This window comes from Pelodiscus sinensis, chromosome 26, assembly GCF_052426305.1.
Source record: "Pelodiscus sinensis isolate ZL-2025 chromosome 26, ASM5242630v1, whole genome shotgun sequence".
Lineage (NCBI taxonomy): Eukaryota > Metazoa > Chordata > Testudines > Trionychidae > Pelodiscus > Pelodiscus sinensis.
In genome coordinates, this window is record NC_143077.1 from 7,855,264 (window position 1) to 7,872,428 (window position 17,165).

Sequence of the window (17,165 nt, forward strand, 5' to 3'; positions counted from 1 at the left end):
TCACTTTGTGCAAAGTTCATGAACATTTTGTGTATGTATGTATGAGTTCTACAACTTGCTAGTTGGTATCTCTATCAGTGTTTGGTTGGAGAAGTTAACTTTTTTTTGTTTTATTCTCTACAATTAAATATTCATTCCTGTATGTAATAATTTGCAGATTCTTATTTCAGGCTGCATGGGTTTGTCTATGACAGTAGAACTTAATGCAGGATATCTTATACTTATCAAAGGTCATATCAGTAAATGTCAGTGAAGACTTGGAAACAGATCAGTGAAGTTTAAATTCCTAGATACACAAATCCCCTGAGTAAAATAACACTATAGTAAGCAACTTTCAGGAAAAATATTGAAGGCAAGTGAGGGATTTCTTAATTTGTCTTTGTTAAATTGGGAATGTGATTAGAGAAAAATCTGATATACATAACACCCTTTGCAGCTAGCGATAAAGGCTGATGCTTACTAGTTTTTAGCTAAATTGTGTTGCTTTGAAATTTTGCTCTCCTAGGACTTAATCCTGCATAATGGACATCAGGGTGGGATCCTATTCCCATTACCAACAGTGCCTGCAACTAACACTATAATTAAAATTGTTAAAATGGCTGGTTTTAGACCTGATATATAAACCTTAAAAGTTGTAGTGGCTTTCAATTGTTTTAAAGTGTTATAGTTAAAAAATTAGAATTTAATACTTTAAAAATGCTCTGTTCTGCTCCCCGCAAATAAAACTTCACTTTTAAAAGAGGACAAACTTTAAATGTTGCAGTTCATCAGCTCCGAAAGTGGACTAGTACCCCTGGGTATTGTGGGAAATTGAAAGAGATGTAGCTTAGTTATATTACTAAAAATGTTTGAAATTTTCCTCCATTACCAATGGAAATATTATAAAACTTGATATTATATACAGTATGTGGATTTTTGTGTCCCCATATGCCTGTAAATAGGATAAATCTTTGTCTGCCTTATAGATTCCATTATAGAACATTTAAGGTATTGTGTGTTTTGAAAATTGTGGAAGCTTTTTTTATATAGTTTCATTCAACTATTTTTTTAAAACTTCAGAATCCACATATAGAATGTGCCTTGCTTCTGGGTGGTGGCTGCTGTTTCGTTTAAATGTCTGGAGATGGCACAAAGCAGAGCCTGGTCTGAATGGAAGAACAGGGACACCGTATTCTAATTCTGACACATACTTCCTTTATGGCCGTAGGGAAGTCACTTAATATTTGTTTTCTCATACGTAAACTGAGGATTATACTTGTCTCTATTTTAGAACACAAGGGGAAGAATACTTAGTTGTAATGTTCTTTGTAGATGAAAAGCTTTCTAATAGCTGCTTATTATTTGGGGAAGAAGCATGCATTAGTTTGAAGGTTTGGCCATCAAAGTGTCTTGAAAATATAATGGTGGAAGAGAACATATGATTCTTCCTAGGAAATCTCGACACATCGCTACACAATTTGCATACACTAATGCGAGTTTTGCAAACACAGTAGGTACAAACATGTTTTTTGTATGCAACAATGTCTGGTATGTTTCTGGCCCTTGGTTATTGACATAAGTTTATAAAGAGTCCTCATTTTTTTTTTTGTTTTTTGGACCTTATATTCAATAGCACATTATTAAGGAATTGATGTCATTTAGCTTGTTTTAAAGTCACTTTTAGTTAGATTTGTTTATTTGGTTTCCTTTTTCCTTTGTTCAGGAGTATGGCCAGCAGCCAAAAACTCAGGAAGGGGAACTGAAGATCAGTGCTGTATTTTCAGTCAGTGGCAGTCCTCTTGGTAAGGAACAGGAAAGATCAAATTTAATTAATTCTTCCACATGTTTCAACTTCAAGAAAATGACCCCATGGGTTAGCATGCTTTTCATTTGCTGTCTAAGTGCAGCAGCAATGAAGTCTGGTTCAGCTTATAGACACTCTGGACTCTGTTCAATTGGAGACCTACATAATGCTTGTATTTGAGAACCCAAGAGAGAATTAAATCTGACAGCGATGTAGATGTATGTATTTAATGGTAACAGTGGTGGAATTTGCTCCTGTGCAGAAGCCCACCACAAGTGGGGGGAAGGGTGTCTGTCCATCTGTCCCAGTTCCCTCAAATGTAGAGACTAGTCTTTTGCATAGGGTGAATTTCACCCAGTATATATTAGCTATTAACATATATTTCCTCTTGATTATTCTAGCTCCACAGTTGACATCAGGTTTCCAGCCTGCTGTGCCATCCTCTGGCATGAGTAAAATGTTGCCTTCAGTTCCAACCACTGCCATTCGGGTTTCCTGTTCTGGCTGTAAAAAAATCCTCCAGAAGGGACAAACAGCATACCAGAGGAAAGGCTCTACTCAGCTCTTCTGCTCCACGTTGTGCCTCACTGGATACACTGTTCCAACTTCTCGTCCACCAGCTTCGACCAAGAAGACATGCTCAAGCTGTTCAAAGTAAAGCCGCATTATAACTTATTCTAGTAATGACTAAAATTCAGATGAATAATAAAAGGCTTTGTTTGTGACGCATAGTTAGCTTGTTAGGGATCACTGTTTGCAACCTCTCCTCTCTTCCAATACCCACTTCTACCACCAATTTTCCCTTCAGAAATACATTTAATTCGAAAGTCAATGAAGTAAATTCAAGTTTTAGTAGCTGACTGTATTTCGTGAGATTCCCTGCAAATTCTACCTCTCTAAGCTATTTCACAAACTTCGCAGTAGGGGTAGTCTCTCTATTTAAGTTTTATCCATTAAGTTTTTGACCAAAGAAGCCACCTGAGAGCATGCTGTTGGCACTTCATTATATAATATCTAACCCTTGCTGACCTGAAGAGATTAAATCATTTAGCATGATTCTGGTTTAGGGAGATATCAGGTCCTAAATCAGATGCTCACAACTCTGTCAGGTATGGAAACAGAAACCTTACCCTTTATAGTACAGTCAGTGTTGTCTTCAAGTCGTCCAAGTCGAGTCTCGAGTCCCTAAAGTCACTTTCGAGTCAAGTCCCAAATCGAGTCTCAAGTCTTAATTTAAAAAATGTCAAGTCACTTTTGTACAAGCCATCAATATTGGCATTTTCGGACAGTTTTTTCACCAAGTCGATTTAACAAAATTAACAAGTCTCAAGTCGAGTCTCAAGTCACAAACAATGAACCCGAGTCAAGTCTCAAGTCGAGTCACCTAGGTGACTTAAGTCGGACTTGAGTTCAAGTAGTGGGACTCGAGTCGACAACTCTGAGTACAGGCATAATTTGAAAAACCTGTTCTGAATAAAAAGTAGCATTGAATAAGGATTTATTGTCTGCTTCTGCAGAAGCAGCTATGGTTTATATAAATTAAATCTTTCATATCTTATCTCTAAACTAAACCAAGAGAAATTTTAGGTGTAGCTGTTCCATCTTGAATCAGTATAAAATATGTATCATAATTTGAAGCAAATTAATAGCCTTTGAAAGGGATGTAAGCAGCTAGTGAAGTCAGCTACTTGCATTTTCTTCTCTCCTCCCTCCCCCCTTTTGCTGCCTCTATAGAGGCAGCAGCATGGGGGGAAACGGGAGGCTGCCACAAAGCAGCCTCTGCCCACAGCAGGCCCAGGTTTGCTGTGAGCAGAGGCTGTTCCACATCCTGCCGGGCTGTGCCCAGCTCCTACTACATTTAACTGCAGAGCTGCAGCGGGGGAAAGCTCTTGGACTCAGTGCGAGCTGGGACAGAGTCCTTCCCTTATCGACTAATGGTGTACAGATTGTATCAATTACCCACCTCTTAACATCCTTAATTTAAAAACAGAGACAGTGACATCAAACCAAACCAGGTTATCTAAGTTAATGTAAAGCAGCCACAACAGCAAAAACACAGCCAACCTTGAAAATAAGATTTTTAAACAAAGAAGTTATTCTGCAGGGTTTAGAGTCGAGGAAGGCTATTGTATTGAAATAAAGGCAATGGGAGTGAGGGACTATCATGCTCTCCTGTTGCTGCATTATTTCTGTTCCAGAGAATGTGTTTGGTTTGAACTCAAAGTTTATTCAGTGTCTTTTTTTTTTTAATAGAGACATCCTAAATCCAAAGGATGTGATCACTGCTCAGTTTGATAATACAAACTCTAGCAAGGATTTCTGCAGTCAGTCATGTCTTTCCACGTATGAATTGAAAAGGAAACCTGTTGTTACTATTCATACTAACAGCATTTCAACCAAGTGCAGCATGTGCCAGAAGAATGCAGTGGTAACTTATATACAACTACTTTCTAGTTTGAATTTCCTGCAAATCAGAACAGTTTATCTCAGACATCCACTATTTTACTTTTCCTTTTTTTAGATTAGACATGAAGTAAATTATCAGAATGTTGTACACAAACTCTGCAGTGATGCCTGCTTCTCCAAATTCCGTTCTGCTAATAACTTGACTATGAACTGCTGTGAGAACTGTGGGGGCTACTGTTACAGTGGCTCTGGACAATGCCATGTTCTTCAAATAGAAGGACAGTCAAAGAAGTTCTGCAGTTCAACATGTGTTACTGGTTACAAACAGGTATTTTTTTTTATACTTATGAAACCTCCTGTGAGCCTTTGATTGAGAAGTTACTTTAATTGATAAGTGTGAACTTTAGAATTAGACCACTTAAGGAATAGACATGGTCGATTGATAGGAGACTTCAGGTCTTATTAACTTCCCGGAATATCTTTCTGTCCTTTGGTTTCTTAAGTTCAGCTCAAAAATGTAATTTTGTCTTCATAGCTTTTTTTCAGACTACCTTGTATGCCTAAAATGGCTTACCAGCATATGGTAACCTCCCTCATACTCCACTAGAAATAGACCTGAACCAAAGTCTCATATCCAAACACCACTAACTATAGAGAAATTCAAGTTGACTTCCAAACTATATCTCAAGCCTCTAAAAAAGTGCTGGGTTGAATATTCAAGCTGTAATGGCTAAGCCCTTTGTTATCTTTAAGTGTAGGAACCAGTTACCTGTTTGACACTTATATATGGTACCGTGTAGATTTGTAGCACTGTATAAGAGATCAGTAATAAGGCCCTGATATTTTTAAATTTAACCTCCATTTTGTGTTATCCATTCAGGTATTACGATTAAGATGTCAAGATACCCGATTTGCAAACAAAGTCAAGTATTTGGCTGATTAAATGGTGGCATTGTATCTGCAGTTAATTGATGTGCAGATGCAAAAATATACCTTCAAAACCATGATCCTTACTGAAAATTATGGCTTAAATCTGCTTTCAGGCCTGTTCCTTAGATAAAAAAGGAACTGGGAAAAGGGAGAAAAATGCATCTTTATGCAGTAGAAATCTATATGAAAGAATAATTTCAAACTTAAGCTTTATGTTGCATATCATTGGATGAATCCATTTGTGCTGCATAAATGAGTTGTTATATGTGTCAAACATTTTCATATGACAGTGAGTTGAGAAGCTTTATTTCCTCTCTTCCCAGCCCTGCTTGATTTACTGAACTTTCTGAACTTTAGTTTTTTTTAAAAAGTAGGTACAGTAGAGCCTGGATTATCCAACCTTCAGTAATCCGACATTCCGCTTTATCTGACCCTGCAGCTCCCGGGGACAAAGCGGCGCCGGCAGGAGCAGCATCAGTGGCTCCAGGGTGCGGGCCAAGGGAATGGCCCCGCTCGCTGCCCCGTCTCTTTCCTGGAGCCGCTGATGCCTGCAGCACCCGGGGACAAAGCGGCGCCGGCAGGAGCGGCATCAGCGGCTCCAGGAGAGCGAGCGGGGCCATTCTCCCGGCCCGCACCCGGGAGCTGCAAGGAGGGAAGGGGCTAGGGCCAGGCAGGGATAGGGACCAAGCAGCGCCGGCTACAGTAGAGTCCCTATCATCCAACATTTTCCGTTATCCGACTACCTGTCTGTCCCGTTTATGTTGCATAATCAGGACTCTACTGTAGTAGCCAATTGTTGCTATCCAGTGTGGATGGTCAATATTGTAGATTAGCTTACTAGACATACCCAAATGAAGCGGTGATTTAAATAATTGCCGCATCATTTAAATTAAACTGGCTGCCGTCCTGAGCCAATCAGTTGTTTGTCAGCTCAGCGCGCTAGTCTGGATGCTCCGCAGACGACATCAAAGGCATTTGTCGACAGCCCTGTTATGACTCGTGGGATGAGGTTTACTGGGGCGGTCGACAGATGCCTTTAACGTCAACCGCGGAGCGTCCAGACTAGCGCGCTGAGCCGACAAACAGCTGATCGGCTCGGCGCGGCAGCCATTTTAATTTAAATGACGTGGCAATTATTGGAATCGCTGCTTCATTTGTGTATGTCTAGTAAACTAATCTACATGGCTCTGTCACCAGAGCCATGTAGTCTAGACCAGTGGTCCCCAACCATCTGAGGCTGCCGGGCGCCAGGGGGCGTGGCCATTCGCCTGCCAGGCGCCAGAGGGCGGGGACACTTGTGTGCCCGGGGGCGGCGCTCCCCCCATAGCCGTGCGCCTGGGGCTGGCGCCATCCCCCAAGCGCTGTGCACCCGGAGCCACTCCCCCCTCCCCACAAGCGCCGCGCGCCCAGAGTGTGGGCAGCTAATTCGTGCCCGGGGCCGGCGCCTCCCCTCCCAGCACCGCGCTCCCAGGGGTGGAGAGGCTGCGGGGGGGGGGGGGGGGGAGTGTTCCCTCTAAGAGTTTCCTCCCATGAGCAGAATGAATTTTGTGTTGTACACCAGTTCCGAATTCATGTGGCTTATTTGGATGTGCCATTGTGGCACCCAAGTTATTAATAAATATCTACCTTTCCCCTCTGCTGCCATGTCTCCTCCCCTTGCTCCATCAACTCCCCTGGTGCCTGCTGCCCCCCAACCCCTCACCCTCCTCTGCTGTTCTGACTCCTGCCCTTCTCACTGCCCTCAGCCTTCCTGAGACCTGCCCCTCCTCCACCAGCCCTTCTCTCCCCCCTGTGCCCACTCCTCCAGTAGCCCCACTCTGATCATGTGAGCTACCCCTCCTCATCCCTTCGTCTAACACCTCTCTCGCCTCTCTCCTCTGGTGCTGGTCCCTCCCCTGCAGGTGTCTGCCCTTCTGCTTCACCCCCAGAATCCCCTGGCACCTGCACCTTCCCTTACCCCTGCACCCTTCTGGTGCCTCCCCCTTCCCTCACTGCCCCTACCCCTTTTGCCCTTTTTTCCCTGATGCCCACCCCCTCACCACCCTCTGCCCCCGTTCCCTTCATCCCCCTGTGCCCTCACACATGACTTGCTCCAACCCCACCTTCCTCATGCCTACCCCTTCTGTCAAGCCTTCTCCCAGCACCTCCCCCTCCAATCCCCAATGCCCTTTCCCTCTCCTCTTCCAGCATCACCTTGTCCCCCCACCTTGTCCCCCTCCCACTGACACCTCCTCTCCTGCCCTTTTCCTCATTGTCTCCACTTCCCCCCCTAGCATTTGTGTCTCCTCTACCCTGTCCCTTTGGTGCCTTCCCCTTTCTTCCCCCTCTCCTCTCCCCATCCGTACAAGTCCCTTCCACCCCTTCCCCTTTCTTCCTTCTCCACCCTCCCCCTCCGCAAATCCCCTTCCTCTCCCACCCCTTCCTCTTATTCCCCCCACCACCACCTTCAGCTTCTGCCTTACAGCTTGCAGGGCTGGAGTCAGAGCCAGCCCAAGCTGCAGGGCTGGGGAGGGGCACCCTCAGGGCTCCGTATGGTACTGCAGGGCCGGGCGGGGGCGCCCCCAGGGCACTGTGCGGTGCTGCTGGGACAGGCGGGGGTGCTGCGTGGTGCTGCAGGGCCAGGCGCCGCGCTCAAGGGCGGGAGCACTCAAGGGCGCCGCGTCATACTGCCGTGCTGGGCGGGGGCGCTCACAGGCGCCTCAGGGGTGCCGCGCGGTGCTGCCGTGCTGGGTGAGGGTGTTCCCAGGCACCTCGGGAGTGCCACGCCGTGCTGCTGGGCCGCGCGGTGCTGCCAGGCCAGGTGGGGCCCAGGGCGCAAAAATGGCTCAGGCTAGCTGGCCCAAGACATCAGGGTGTGCCTGGGCACACCCCATGCACACGCCTATGAAGCCAGTAGCTGTATAAAATACCTGTTTCTGTATCACAGATATGTATTTTGTTAATACCTTTCCAGAGAAAAATCTACATTAAGATTTTGAGAGTATATACCAATAACTGCAGGGTACAAAATTATAAGAATGTTGTTTGTTCTCCCCAAAAAAATGTGACTTGAAAAATCCAGAGTTAAGGCTGAATTTAAACAATGGAACAATTTAAAGAAAATTATAGTCAAGGCACTCAAATGACTGTAACTGTCCTGTACTGTTGTCAGCCTCCATCCTCCTTCTTTATTCTCTTCCAAGTTCTGTTCCTGTAAATGATGCAAATAATTCCCTCCTCTCTCCCCCCATCCCTACTCTCTCTCTTCCAGGACTTTGAGAAATCGAGTTTATGGTTGAGATTATTTTGTTTTAGTCACTTGCTATCTCCCTCTTTTTTTTTCTTCATTTTTTTTGGTCCCCATTTTTAGAAGAAATTTTTAAAACATGGTAGCTGTAAAACTGTAGATCAGTGGAGGGACTTAGGTGTCTCTCTATTCCTGTGTTCCCTGTAAGCTGAGCTCTTGAGTGGCCACCCAGGAGAGATTCAAATGCCGCCCAGATGATTAGCTGAGTGTCCACAGCCGGCAGGGTGTTTCTGCTGATGGTGCACATCTGCATATGCCTTGGTGCACAGAACAAAATTTGTTCTGCACTTGAATGGGAAAGAATTAGAGGGAACAGTGCCACACCCTCACCTCTCTAACAACCCCACATCTCTAATAATCCCACATCCCCATTTCTTCTTCTGTTCCTCCAACTTAGTGCTGTGGGGAGCTAGTACAAGTGGAGAGATGACTCTGCATAGGGAGATGAGTGAGTGGCAATGTGGGAGGGAACAATGAAGCCATGTCTACACTAGGAAAGTATTTCAAAATTACCAAATTTGACTTAACTCCTGATTTAACAAATTCAGTGTGTCCATACTACGGGGAAGCCTCAACATTAGTCAGAGGCTAGCTCCATTAATTTGGGCACGCTACTTCAGACTCAGAGCCCCAGGAAGCACTAGGGAGTAATTAGTTCAAATTACTCTACGGAGTAATTATTCCAAAATAGCGGCACCAGAGCATCCACACTAATGTTATTTCAAAATAACTATTTTGGAATTAGCGTTACTCCTGATGAAAAGCAGGTGTACAGATTTCTAATTCCACAGCCTGTTCTTTTGAAATAACAGGTGTGGTAGTTTGGAGGCGCCGCTTATAAATTCAACTTTGGGGGAGTTATTTCAGAAAAAAGTCCTAGTGTAGACCAGGGCTGAGAGAGTCATCCATATTTCTCTAGTCCTTCATCTTCACCACTGATGTTACAATGGTATCTCTTAAGGACACTAGCTGTTGATTTATAATTATAACAAAAATATTCTGACAAATAGAAAAAAAAAATCTCTAAGCTTTAGAATAGAGTAAGCATGCGGTATGGAAGCTGAAGAGCCTGTAGTTCTAATGTTCAGATTACCTAGGTCCAAAAAATTGGGATGAATTTCAAAATGATTATTTTTATCATGTTTGCTTGGAAAAAATAAACATTTCACCCAGAAAATGACCCACAAAATTGTTGTCTTAAGAGCTGATAGGACAAATTTAGACAGTAATTAATTAAGAACATAAGAATGGCTATACTGGGTCAGATCAACGGTCCATCTAGCCCAGTATTCTGACTTCCAACAGTGGCCAATGCCAGATGCCCCAGAGGGAGAGAACAGAACAGGGAATCATCAAGTGATCCATCTCCTGTCACCATTCGCAGCCTCTGACAGGCTAGAGATACCTTTCCTACCCATTCTAGCTAATTGCCATTGATGGACCTAACCTCCATGAATTTATCTAGTTCTTTTTGAAACCTGTTAAATTCCTGGTCTTCAGAACATCCTCTGGCAAGGAGTTCTACAGGTTGACTGTGTGCTGCGTGAAGAAAAACTTCCCTTTGTTTGTTTTAAGCCTGCTGCCTATTAATTTCATTTGGCGATCCCTAGTTCTTATGTTATGGGAACAAGTAAAAAAAACTTTTTCCTTATTCACTTTCTCCGTACCAGTCATGATTTTATAGACCTCTATCATATCCCTCCTTATTCTCCTCTTTTCTAAGCTGAAAAGTCCCAGTCTTTTTAATCTCTTCATATGGGACCTGTTCCAAAGCCTTAATCATTTTTGTTGCACTTTTCTGAACCTTTTCCAATGCCAATATATCTTTTTTGAGATGAGACCACATCTGTATGCAGTATTCAAGATGTGGGTGTACCATAGATTTATATAGAGGCAATAAGATATTTTCTGTCTTATTCTCTATCCCTTTTTAAATTATTCCTAACATTCTGTTCACTTTTTTGACTGCTGCTGCAGTTAAACATTGAAAAAAGGGATTTTAGTTATGTTTGTACAAATCTCAGCATAAGCTTACTATGGAGACCTTACTGGCACCACCATAATAATATTTACAAAGCTGATAAAGAAAATGAAAGGTTAATAAATCTTTTATTGTTTTTATATAACTTAACAGTTATATAACCAAAATAGTATTCAGTTCTAATCAGCTGCTTGTTTGTGATATTTTAAATCTTTAAATTGTATCTAATCTGTCTTTCGCTTGTGTCCTTCCACAAAGTTCTGATATTACTTGATTACAGAAGCAAATGCATTTTTAAGGTTAGGAGATGGGAATTAACTCTATATTCAGCTCTGCCATGGACTTTGTCTCTGTAGGCAAGTAACTTCACTTGTCTGTGCTGTTATCTTTCCATCTGTGAAAATGGTGATATTGCATACCTACCTCGCTGGTGACTTGAAAGTGAATGTTAGCAAAATATTTCAATGACTCCAACAAAAGCTGTGAGATGTGTAATTGTTTGTGTTGAGGCCCCAATCCGATCATGCTAGGTACTATTTAAACACACAGAAAGACAGGTTTACAGTCTAGATATAAGATAAGAAGTACAAACAAATATGAGGAAGCATAAGACTACATTAAGAAATATAAGTATATAACATTATGATAACTTAAAATGTGAAATTGTATTTCTTATTATGTACGTATAATATGCCTAAGTGCTTCATTTGCAGGTTTGATGCAAATTTTAAGCTCCAAACGAGTGACATATTTTATTCTTTCTACAGAAGTCAGCAAAAATTACACCCTGTGCACTGTGCAAGTCTTTGAGATCTTCAGCTGAGATGATAGAGAGCACAAATAATTTAGGAAAGACAGAACTCTTTTGCTCTGTTAACTGCTTGTCAGCCTACAGAGTTAAAATGGTTACATCTGCAGGTAATTTTATTTCTTTGTTTTTGTTTTACATCCATAGTTCCATCTAGTTTAGACAAAATGTAATTCATTTTGAAAGCAAACTTCATAATAATTGAATAATAAGCTGAAATCAGAGCTATGCATTTTCTTGTTGTATTCATAACTATTAAGTTTACAGTGCTTACAGTATAAATACTGTCTTACTTTGTGTGCTTGATATAAACTTACTTGTAGAGTATCCACATCTGTAGCCACAAAAATGAGCCATGGTTGTCCAAATTGATACCCACGGGCGTGGATACCCATGGGTATAAAGTGAATATCCGCAGATTTGCAGGATTCTACTTACTTACATGCTTAGGATGCTGATAGCCCTAAAAGTGGCTCTGTCTGTTTTTTTGATATCTAATAAACTCTTTGTTTCTTGGCCTTTGTTTGCAAAATACTCCAATTCTTTGTAGGCAAATGTCTTTCTCAGCCAATTAGCCATGGGATTTTACCAAGGACCATATCTTCTTTCATATTCTGTGTACACTCTGTTCCAATGTTTCAATTATAATTTTAAAAAATCATAGCTTTTCATCTAGTCAAAAGCACTTGGCTGACTTGAATCACTCTAGTACTTTGCTTCCTGTATCTTGTGCATAGTTCATGATATTTCTGCCAAACCCCTCAAAGGTATTATTGTTTAAACAGCAACTTTTGTGTTTTTTCTTTTGTTTTAAGAGGGGTGAGTGGTTTATGTGTCACAAATGACAGAAGTCAGAAGTTTTGCATTTTAATATCCCAGATTGGGCTCGTTTCCCCATTGGCTTTAGTTTCTGTCCCTCAGATGCTTCTCCTGTAAAGTGAGCAAATTCTTACTGACCTACCAGCATTACTGTGGGCATTAATTAAGTAAAGTTTTACACAGGCACTAAGTACCAGTATTGCAATGCTCATGTCAACGTACCATAAAGTGCTCAATTTCTCCTAGCTGCTGCTGCTTATTTGCTAGGAATTTGGTCATATTCTTTCTTAAACATATATCTAAATTACGAATCCTTGTTGGTTTGGGTACGCACAGTATAAAGCTATTTGCAGTGCTTTTGTTTGTTTTTATTAACTGGGTTTTCTTTTTTCATTGTGTTTTCCATCAGGTGTCCAAGTTCAGTGTAACAGCTGTAAAACTTCAGCAATCCCTCAGTATCACCTGGCTATGTCCGATGGGAGCATACGCAATTTCTGCAGTTACAGCTGCGTTGTAGCTTTTCAGGTATCATGTCTAAGACTTTCTTTCAAAGTTCAATTAATAGAGTGGCAGACTAGTGGTATAATCACCAAGAGATGGGTTTCCTGTTGCAAAATGTACCTTCCTCAATTGCTTCCCAACAGAACTTGTTCAACAAGCCTACAGGAATGAACTCCTCTGTGGTGCCCCTGTCACAGGGTCAGGTTATTGTGAGCATTCCCTCGGGGGCAACAGTATCGGCATCAGGTGGCACTACCTCGACTGTCTCCCCCAGCTCCATGAGCAGCTCAGCTGCAGCTGGTCTCCAGAGGCTCGCTGCTCAGTCCCAGCAAGTCACTTTCGCCCGCACGGTTGTGAAACTCAAGTGTCAGCACTGTAACAGACTGTTTGCAACCAAACCTGAACTGCTTGACTACAAGGTAATGAAGATCAGGGCTTTGCATGCAGCTGTTTCTGAATCAGCAATATACACGTAACTTGGGGCAAGAATCTGGAAGTAGTCCCTTGGTGTTGCCAGTTATTGGGATTTGGGTGTTAGGTTCAGTACAGCAAAACCACTATCAAAATTGGCTTTGACTTGCTTCTTTTGTGATTGCCTCCAAAGGAAGACAAAGGGTTAAATGACTAGGTAGGCAGCATTCCTTCTTGCCCCTAGAGATGATCCCTGTGGTCTGGCGTGAAGCTTGTTGGTGGGTGCATCTATGGGAACCTCGTGCAGCTGTGGCCTGTGCCACACCCTTTCTAGGGACTTCCCTCTCCAGTATTATCAAATGGTGACTTTCACCAGCACTAGAAATCCCTTGCTTGTTTGTTTAACTGATAGCTCAGTGGTTTGAGCATTGGCCTGCTAAACTCAGGGTTGTGAGTTCAACCCTTCAGGGGGTCATTTAGGGATGTGGGACAAATCTATCAGGGATGGTACTTGATCCTGCTGTGAGGGCAGGGGATTGGACTTGATGATCTCTCAAGGTCCCTTCCAGTTCTATGAGATAGGTATAAAAATACTGGTGTTTTGGGGTAGGGGACAAGACTTGGCATAATAGAATTATTCTCACGTATTACAGGGTAAAATGTTTCAGTTTTGTGGGAAGACCTGCTGTGATGAATATAAGAAGAGAAGTAGTGTAATGGCAATGTGTGCATACTGCAAAATTGAGAAGATTATCAAGGAGACAGTGCGATTCTCAGGCATAGACAAGCCTTTCTGTAGTGAAGGTAAGACTAAGAAGGCCTATGGGTGAGGTAAATCCTAGAAAGCATCTAACTCATTTAGAGTTACAAAATGAGAAATTTCATCTATTAACCTAACTTGGGCTTTGTCCATGCTTTTCACTTTTATGATCAGTTTTAATAAATTATTATAAAGTCACAATTAAGTGCAAGAACTACACAAGCACCTTAATTTGATATAAAATAAATGTATTTTTTGTTCTCCCTTTGATGTCTCTTAGGTTGTAAACTGCTCTATAAACACGACTTGGCTAAACGCTGGGGTAACCACTGTAAAATGTGCAGTTACTGTTTACAGGCTTCCCCCAAATTGGTCCAGAATCACTTTGGGGGGAAGATGGAGGAGTTCTGCTCTGAAGAATGCATGTCTAAATTTACGGTTTTGTTCTATCAGGTAAGTAGCTTTCATGCATCACCTTCTGAAATTGAAATGCCATAACCAAACTCTTACAGCCAAAGAGCTGTGTGAAACTCTACAGTAGACTTCTGGTCTTGCATAGCTGTGGGAGCTGAATGAAAAAGAAATCATTGCTCTTTGTGGTTTTGAATTTGCTGTCAGAATTAGATATTTGGCTCTTCAGCCCTAGTTATTCTCTGTGGGTATGTCTACACTACCCTCCTAATTCGAACTAGGAGGGTAATGTAGGCATACCGCACTTGCAAATGAAGCCCGGGATTTGAATTTCCCGGGCTTCATTTGCATGAAGCCGGCTGGCGCCATTTTTAAATGCCGGCAGTTCGAACCCCGTGCCGCGCGACTACACGCAGCATGGAGTAGCTAGTTCGGATTAGGCTTCCTAATCCGAACTAGCTGTACTCATTCCACGGGGAGTACAGCTAGTTCAGATTAGGAAGCCTAATCCGAACTAGCTACTCCATGCCGCGTGTAGCCGCGCAGCACGGGGTTCGAACGTCCAGCATTTAAAAATGGCGCCGGCCGGCTTCATGCAAATGAAGCCCGGGAAATTCAAATCCCGGGCTTCATTTGCAAGTGCGGTATGCCTACATTACCCTCCTAGTTCGAATTAGGAGGGTAGTGTAGACATACCGTGTCTGTCTTGGGCATGCACATCTCACTAACTTATGCATCTATAATTCTAAAATACTCTTTCGGTGTTGCTGCCAGGCTTTGCTGGGAAGATATGCAATGGCAGAAAGGGGAATTGGATGCCCAGGTTCCCTTTGTGCCTTTGAATGCCCCCTGCCCCACAAAAATACAAGTTGTGAACACCGGTTGTATATATAAAGGAATTTCATGGGAAAATACAATCTTACATTTTCATTCCTTAGGCAAGCTTTGGGCAACCTAAGCTAGTGAATGGGCCATATGATTGTCCCTCCTTCATCTCAGTGGGCCGCAAGATTGTTGTAACCAAGATGGTCTCCTGGAATAGGGTAGTTCTGCTAACTGTGCTTACTCACTTAGAATTTGTGGGGTGTGCCAATTGAACTATAGCAGTGCTTTGATTGGAGCACATTGCTCTCATAGTCAGTGATGTATGCAATCAGCACACCCCTCATGTCATGCACACCCCTCATGTCATGTGTCTTTGCCTTAGGTGAGTGTCACTTTAGTAAAACCGGTAGGAAAAAAGCCATGCAGATGGAAACCAGCGGAATCTGGCAACCCGGCGCGGGGATAACAGTAAACAGAATGTTTTCCAGGTACCACACAGAATCCTGATGTGGTGGTGCCAATAAATGTTGCAGCTATTCTAAAAGTGCCAGCATATAAGCTGAAAGGTTTATTTGGAGCTACATGGGAAGGGAGTCACTTACATGCAATCCTTGTTATCCTGATATTTGAGTGTGTTTAATTTTTTCCCATGCTGTTTTTTTTTTAGATGGCAAAGTGTGATGGTTGTAAGAGACAAGGTAAACTCAGTGAGTCTATGAAATGGCAAGGGGAGATCAAACATTTTTGCAACCTGCTTTGTATTTTGATGTTCTGTAATCAGCAAACTGTGTCTGAACCCCCACCTCAGAACAACACAGGTAAAATAGGATGTGAATTAGAACATAAAAACAGAACCATTGCTCTGGATAATGTAGGATGACCATTTCGTGGAAAACTCGGTGGACCTTTATATAAATAATATAACATACTGCCTCCTACTGAGAGACTGGCCAGTGGACTAGCATCTTGGCAGGAGATTAGACTAGACTCTTGCAGTCTCTTCTAACTCTAGGATTCTAGATACAGGGCAATGTTTATCAACCTTTTTTTGCTGGCAACCCCCTTTGGGCTTAAAAAAATTGTGATTCCTCTACTAAGCTGTATCCTGAGCTCTGCTGCCCAGGGCTGAAGCCTATAAATTAGTTTCATGGGCAGTTGCCCTTTCCTGATTCCCTCTAATGCAAGCCCTGCACTTATGATCCCTCCAAATCCAGGCTGAGAAACACCGATATAGGGCTGTTCTGCCTCTGATTATTTTAATCCTCTATAGCAGAGAAACAAGATTTATTGGTATGTTAAGTGGATACAAATGCTCAACATGGAGAAAATGAGACAAATTTAAAATTACATTTGAGAGTCACTGTTTGTGGAAGCACATTTGATTAGAATAATAACTGTTGTGGAGATGTCAGGCACCAGGTTTTCTTAAAGCGATCCATGTAGCATCATCACATTTGGCAGAATTTAAGCATTCATTACAAAAAAATTGTAAGCTTCTTGATTGTGAAGACAAACTTTCAAATGTGAAGAAGCGTCAGGGGGTAGCTGAGTTAGTCTGTACAGGATAAACTTAAAAAACAACAAATGGTCTGGTAGCACTTTATAGACTTCAAAACATGTAGATGGTATCATGAGCTTTCGTGGGCACAGCCCACTTCTTCAGATGACCGGAGTTTTGAGTTTAGGATGTTCAGATCCAAAATAAATAGGGAGAGGGGGGAAGGGGAAAAAATGGAAAGGGGTGGGAAACAAGGAGCAGAGGGTATGAAAATATCAAAGGGAAAACTAAATAGACAGAACTGGTAATCAGTAAGCACCTAAAATTTGGATAGTTAAAAGAAGCAGATAAGGATCATAGGATAGCAGTTAGAGAGGAAGGGTACTAACACACTTCAAATGTGAATACTGTTTAACCAATGAGGGGTTGTTTTCCCAAATGTATAGACATTTTGAAACAATGTCTCTGTGCTCCAGTCTCCTTAGGTGTTGTTGACTCAAAGTACTAGTGTTTTAACTTGATGTAAGGTGTAGCTTTTCCTCACTGATTGTTTGAGCAGATGAACTGGGAAGGAGGGTGGAGGTTCACCCTAAAGGAATAGGAATTGTAAGTAGTAATGAAGTGTTAGAGGAGAGGAAGGAAGGAAGAGAAAGGGAAGAAATAGTAGTCCTCTAAAAGAGGGGCATATTCTGCCAGTGAATGATAGCAAGTGCAACACAGTAAGTTACTCACCAAACAATAGTATT

At 42.3% G+C, this 17,165-nt stretch overlaps 1 protein-coding gene across 11 annotated transcripts in view; it reads left to right on the plus strand.

Moving 5' to 3' along the window:
* Positions 1-17,165, plus strand: part of ZMYM4 (zinc finger MYM-type containing 4) — a 64,861-nt gene that overhangs the window by 23,797 nt on the left and 23,899 nt on the right. For 10 of the 11 annotated variants that reach the window (XR_012897631.2, XM_075908937.2, XM_075908941.2 and 7 more), the window contains 10 exons: positions 1,703-1,781; positions 2,185-2,437; positions 4,037-4,211; positions 4,305-4,517; positions 11,154-11,304; positions 12,423-12,538; positions 12,658-12,933; positions 13,579-13,729; positions 13,966-14,138; positions 15,589-15,739. Coding sequence is in view for 10 of the 11 variants with exons in the window: in XM_075908937.2 (XP_075765052.2) it covers positions 1,703-1,781; positions 2,185-2,437; positions 4,037-4,211; positions 4,305-4,517; positions 11,154-11,304; positions 12,423-12,538; positions 12,658-12,933; positions 13,579-13,729; positions 13,966-14,138; positions 15,589-15,739 (1,738 nt within the window). In the remaining variant the exon portion in view is untranslated. The remainder of the gene's footprint in view (positions 1-1,702; positions 1,782-2,184; positions 2,438-4,036; positions 4,212-4,304; positions 4,518-11,153; positions 11,305-12,422; positions 12,539-12,657; positions 12,934-13,578; positions 13,730-13,965; positions 14,139-15,588; positions 15,740-17,165) is intronic. The other variant, XM_075908944.2, reaches the window with a different exon arrangement.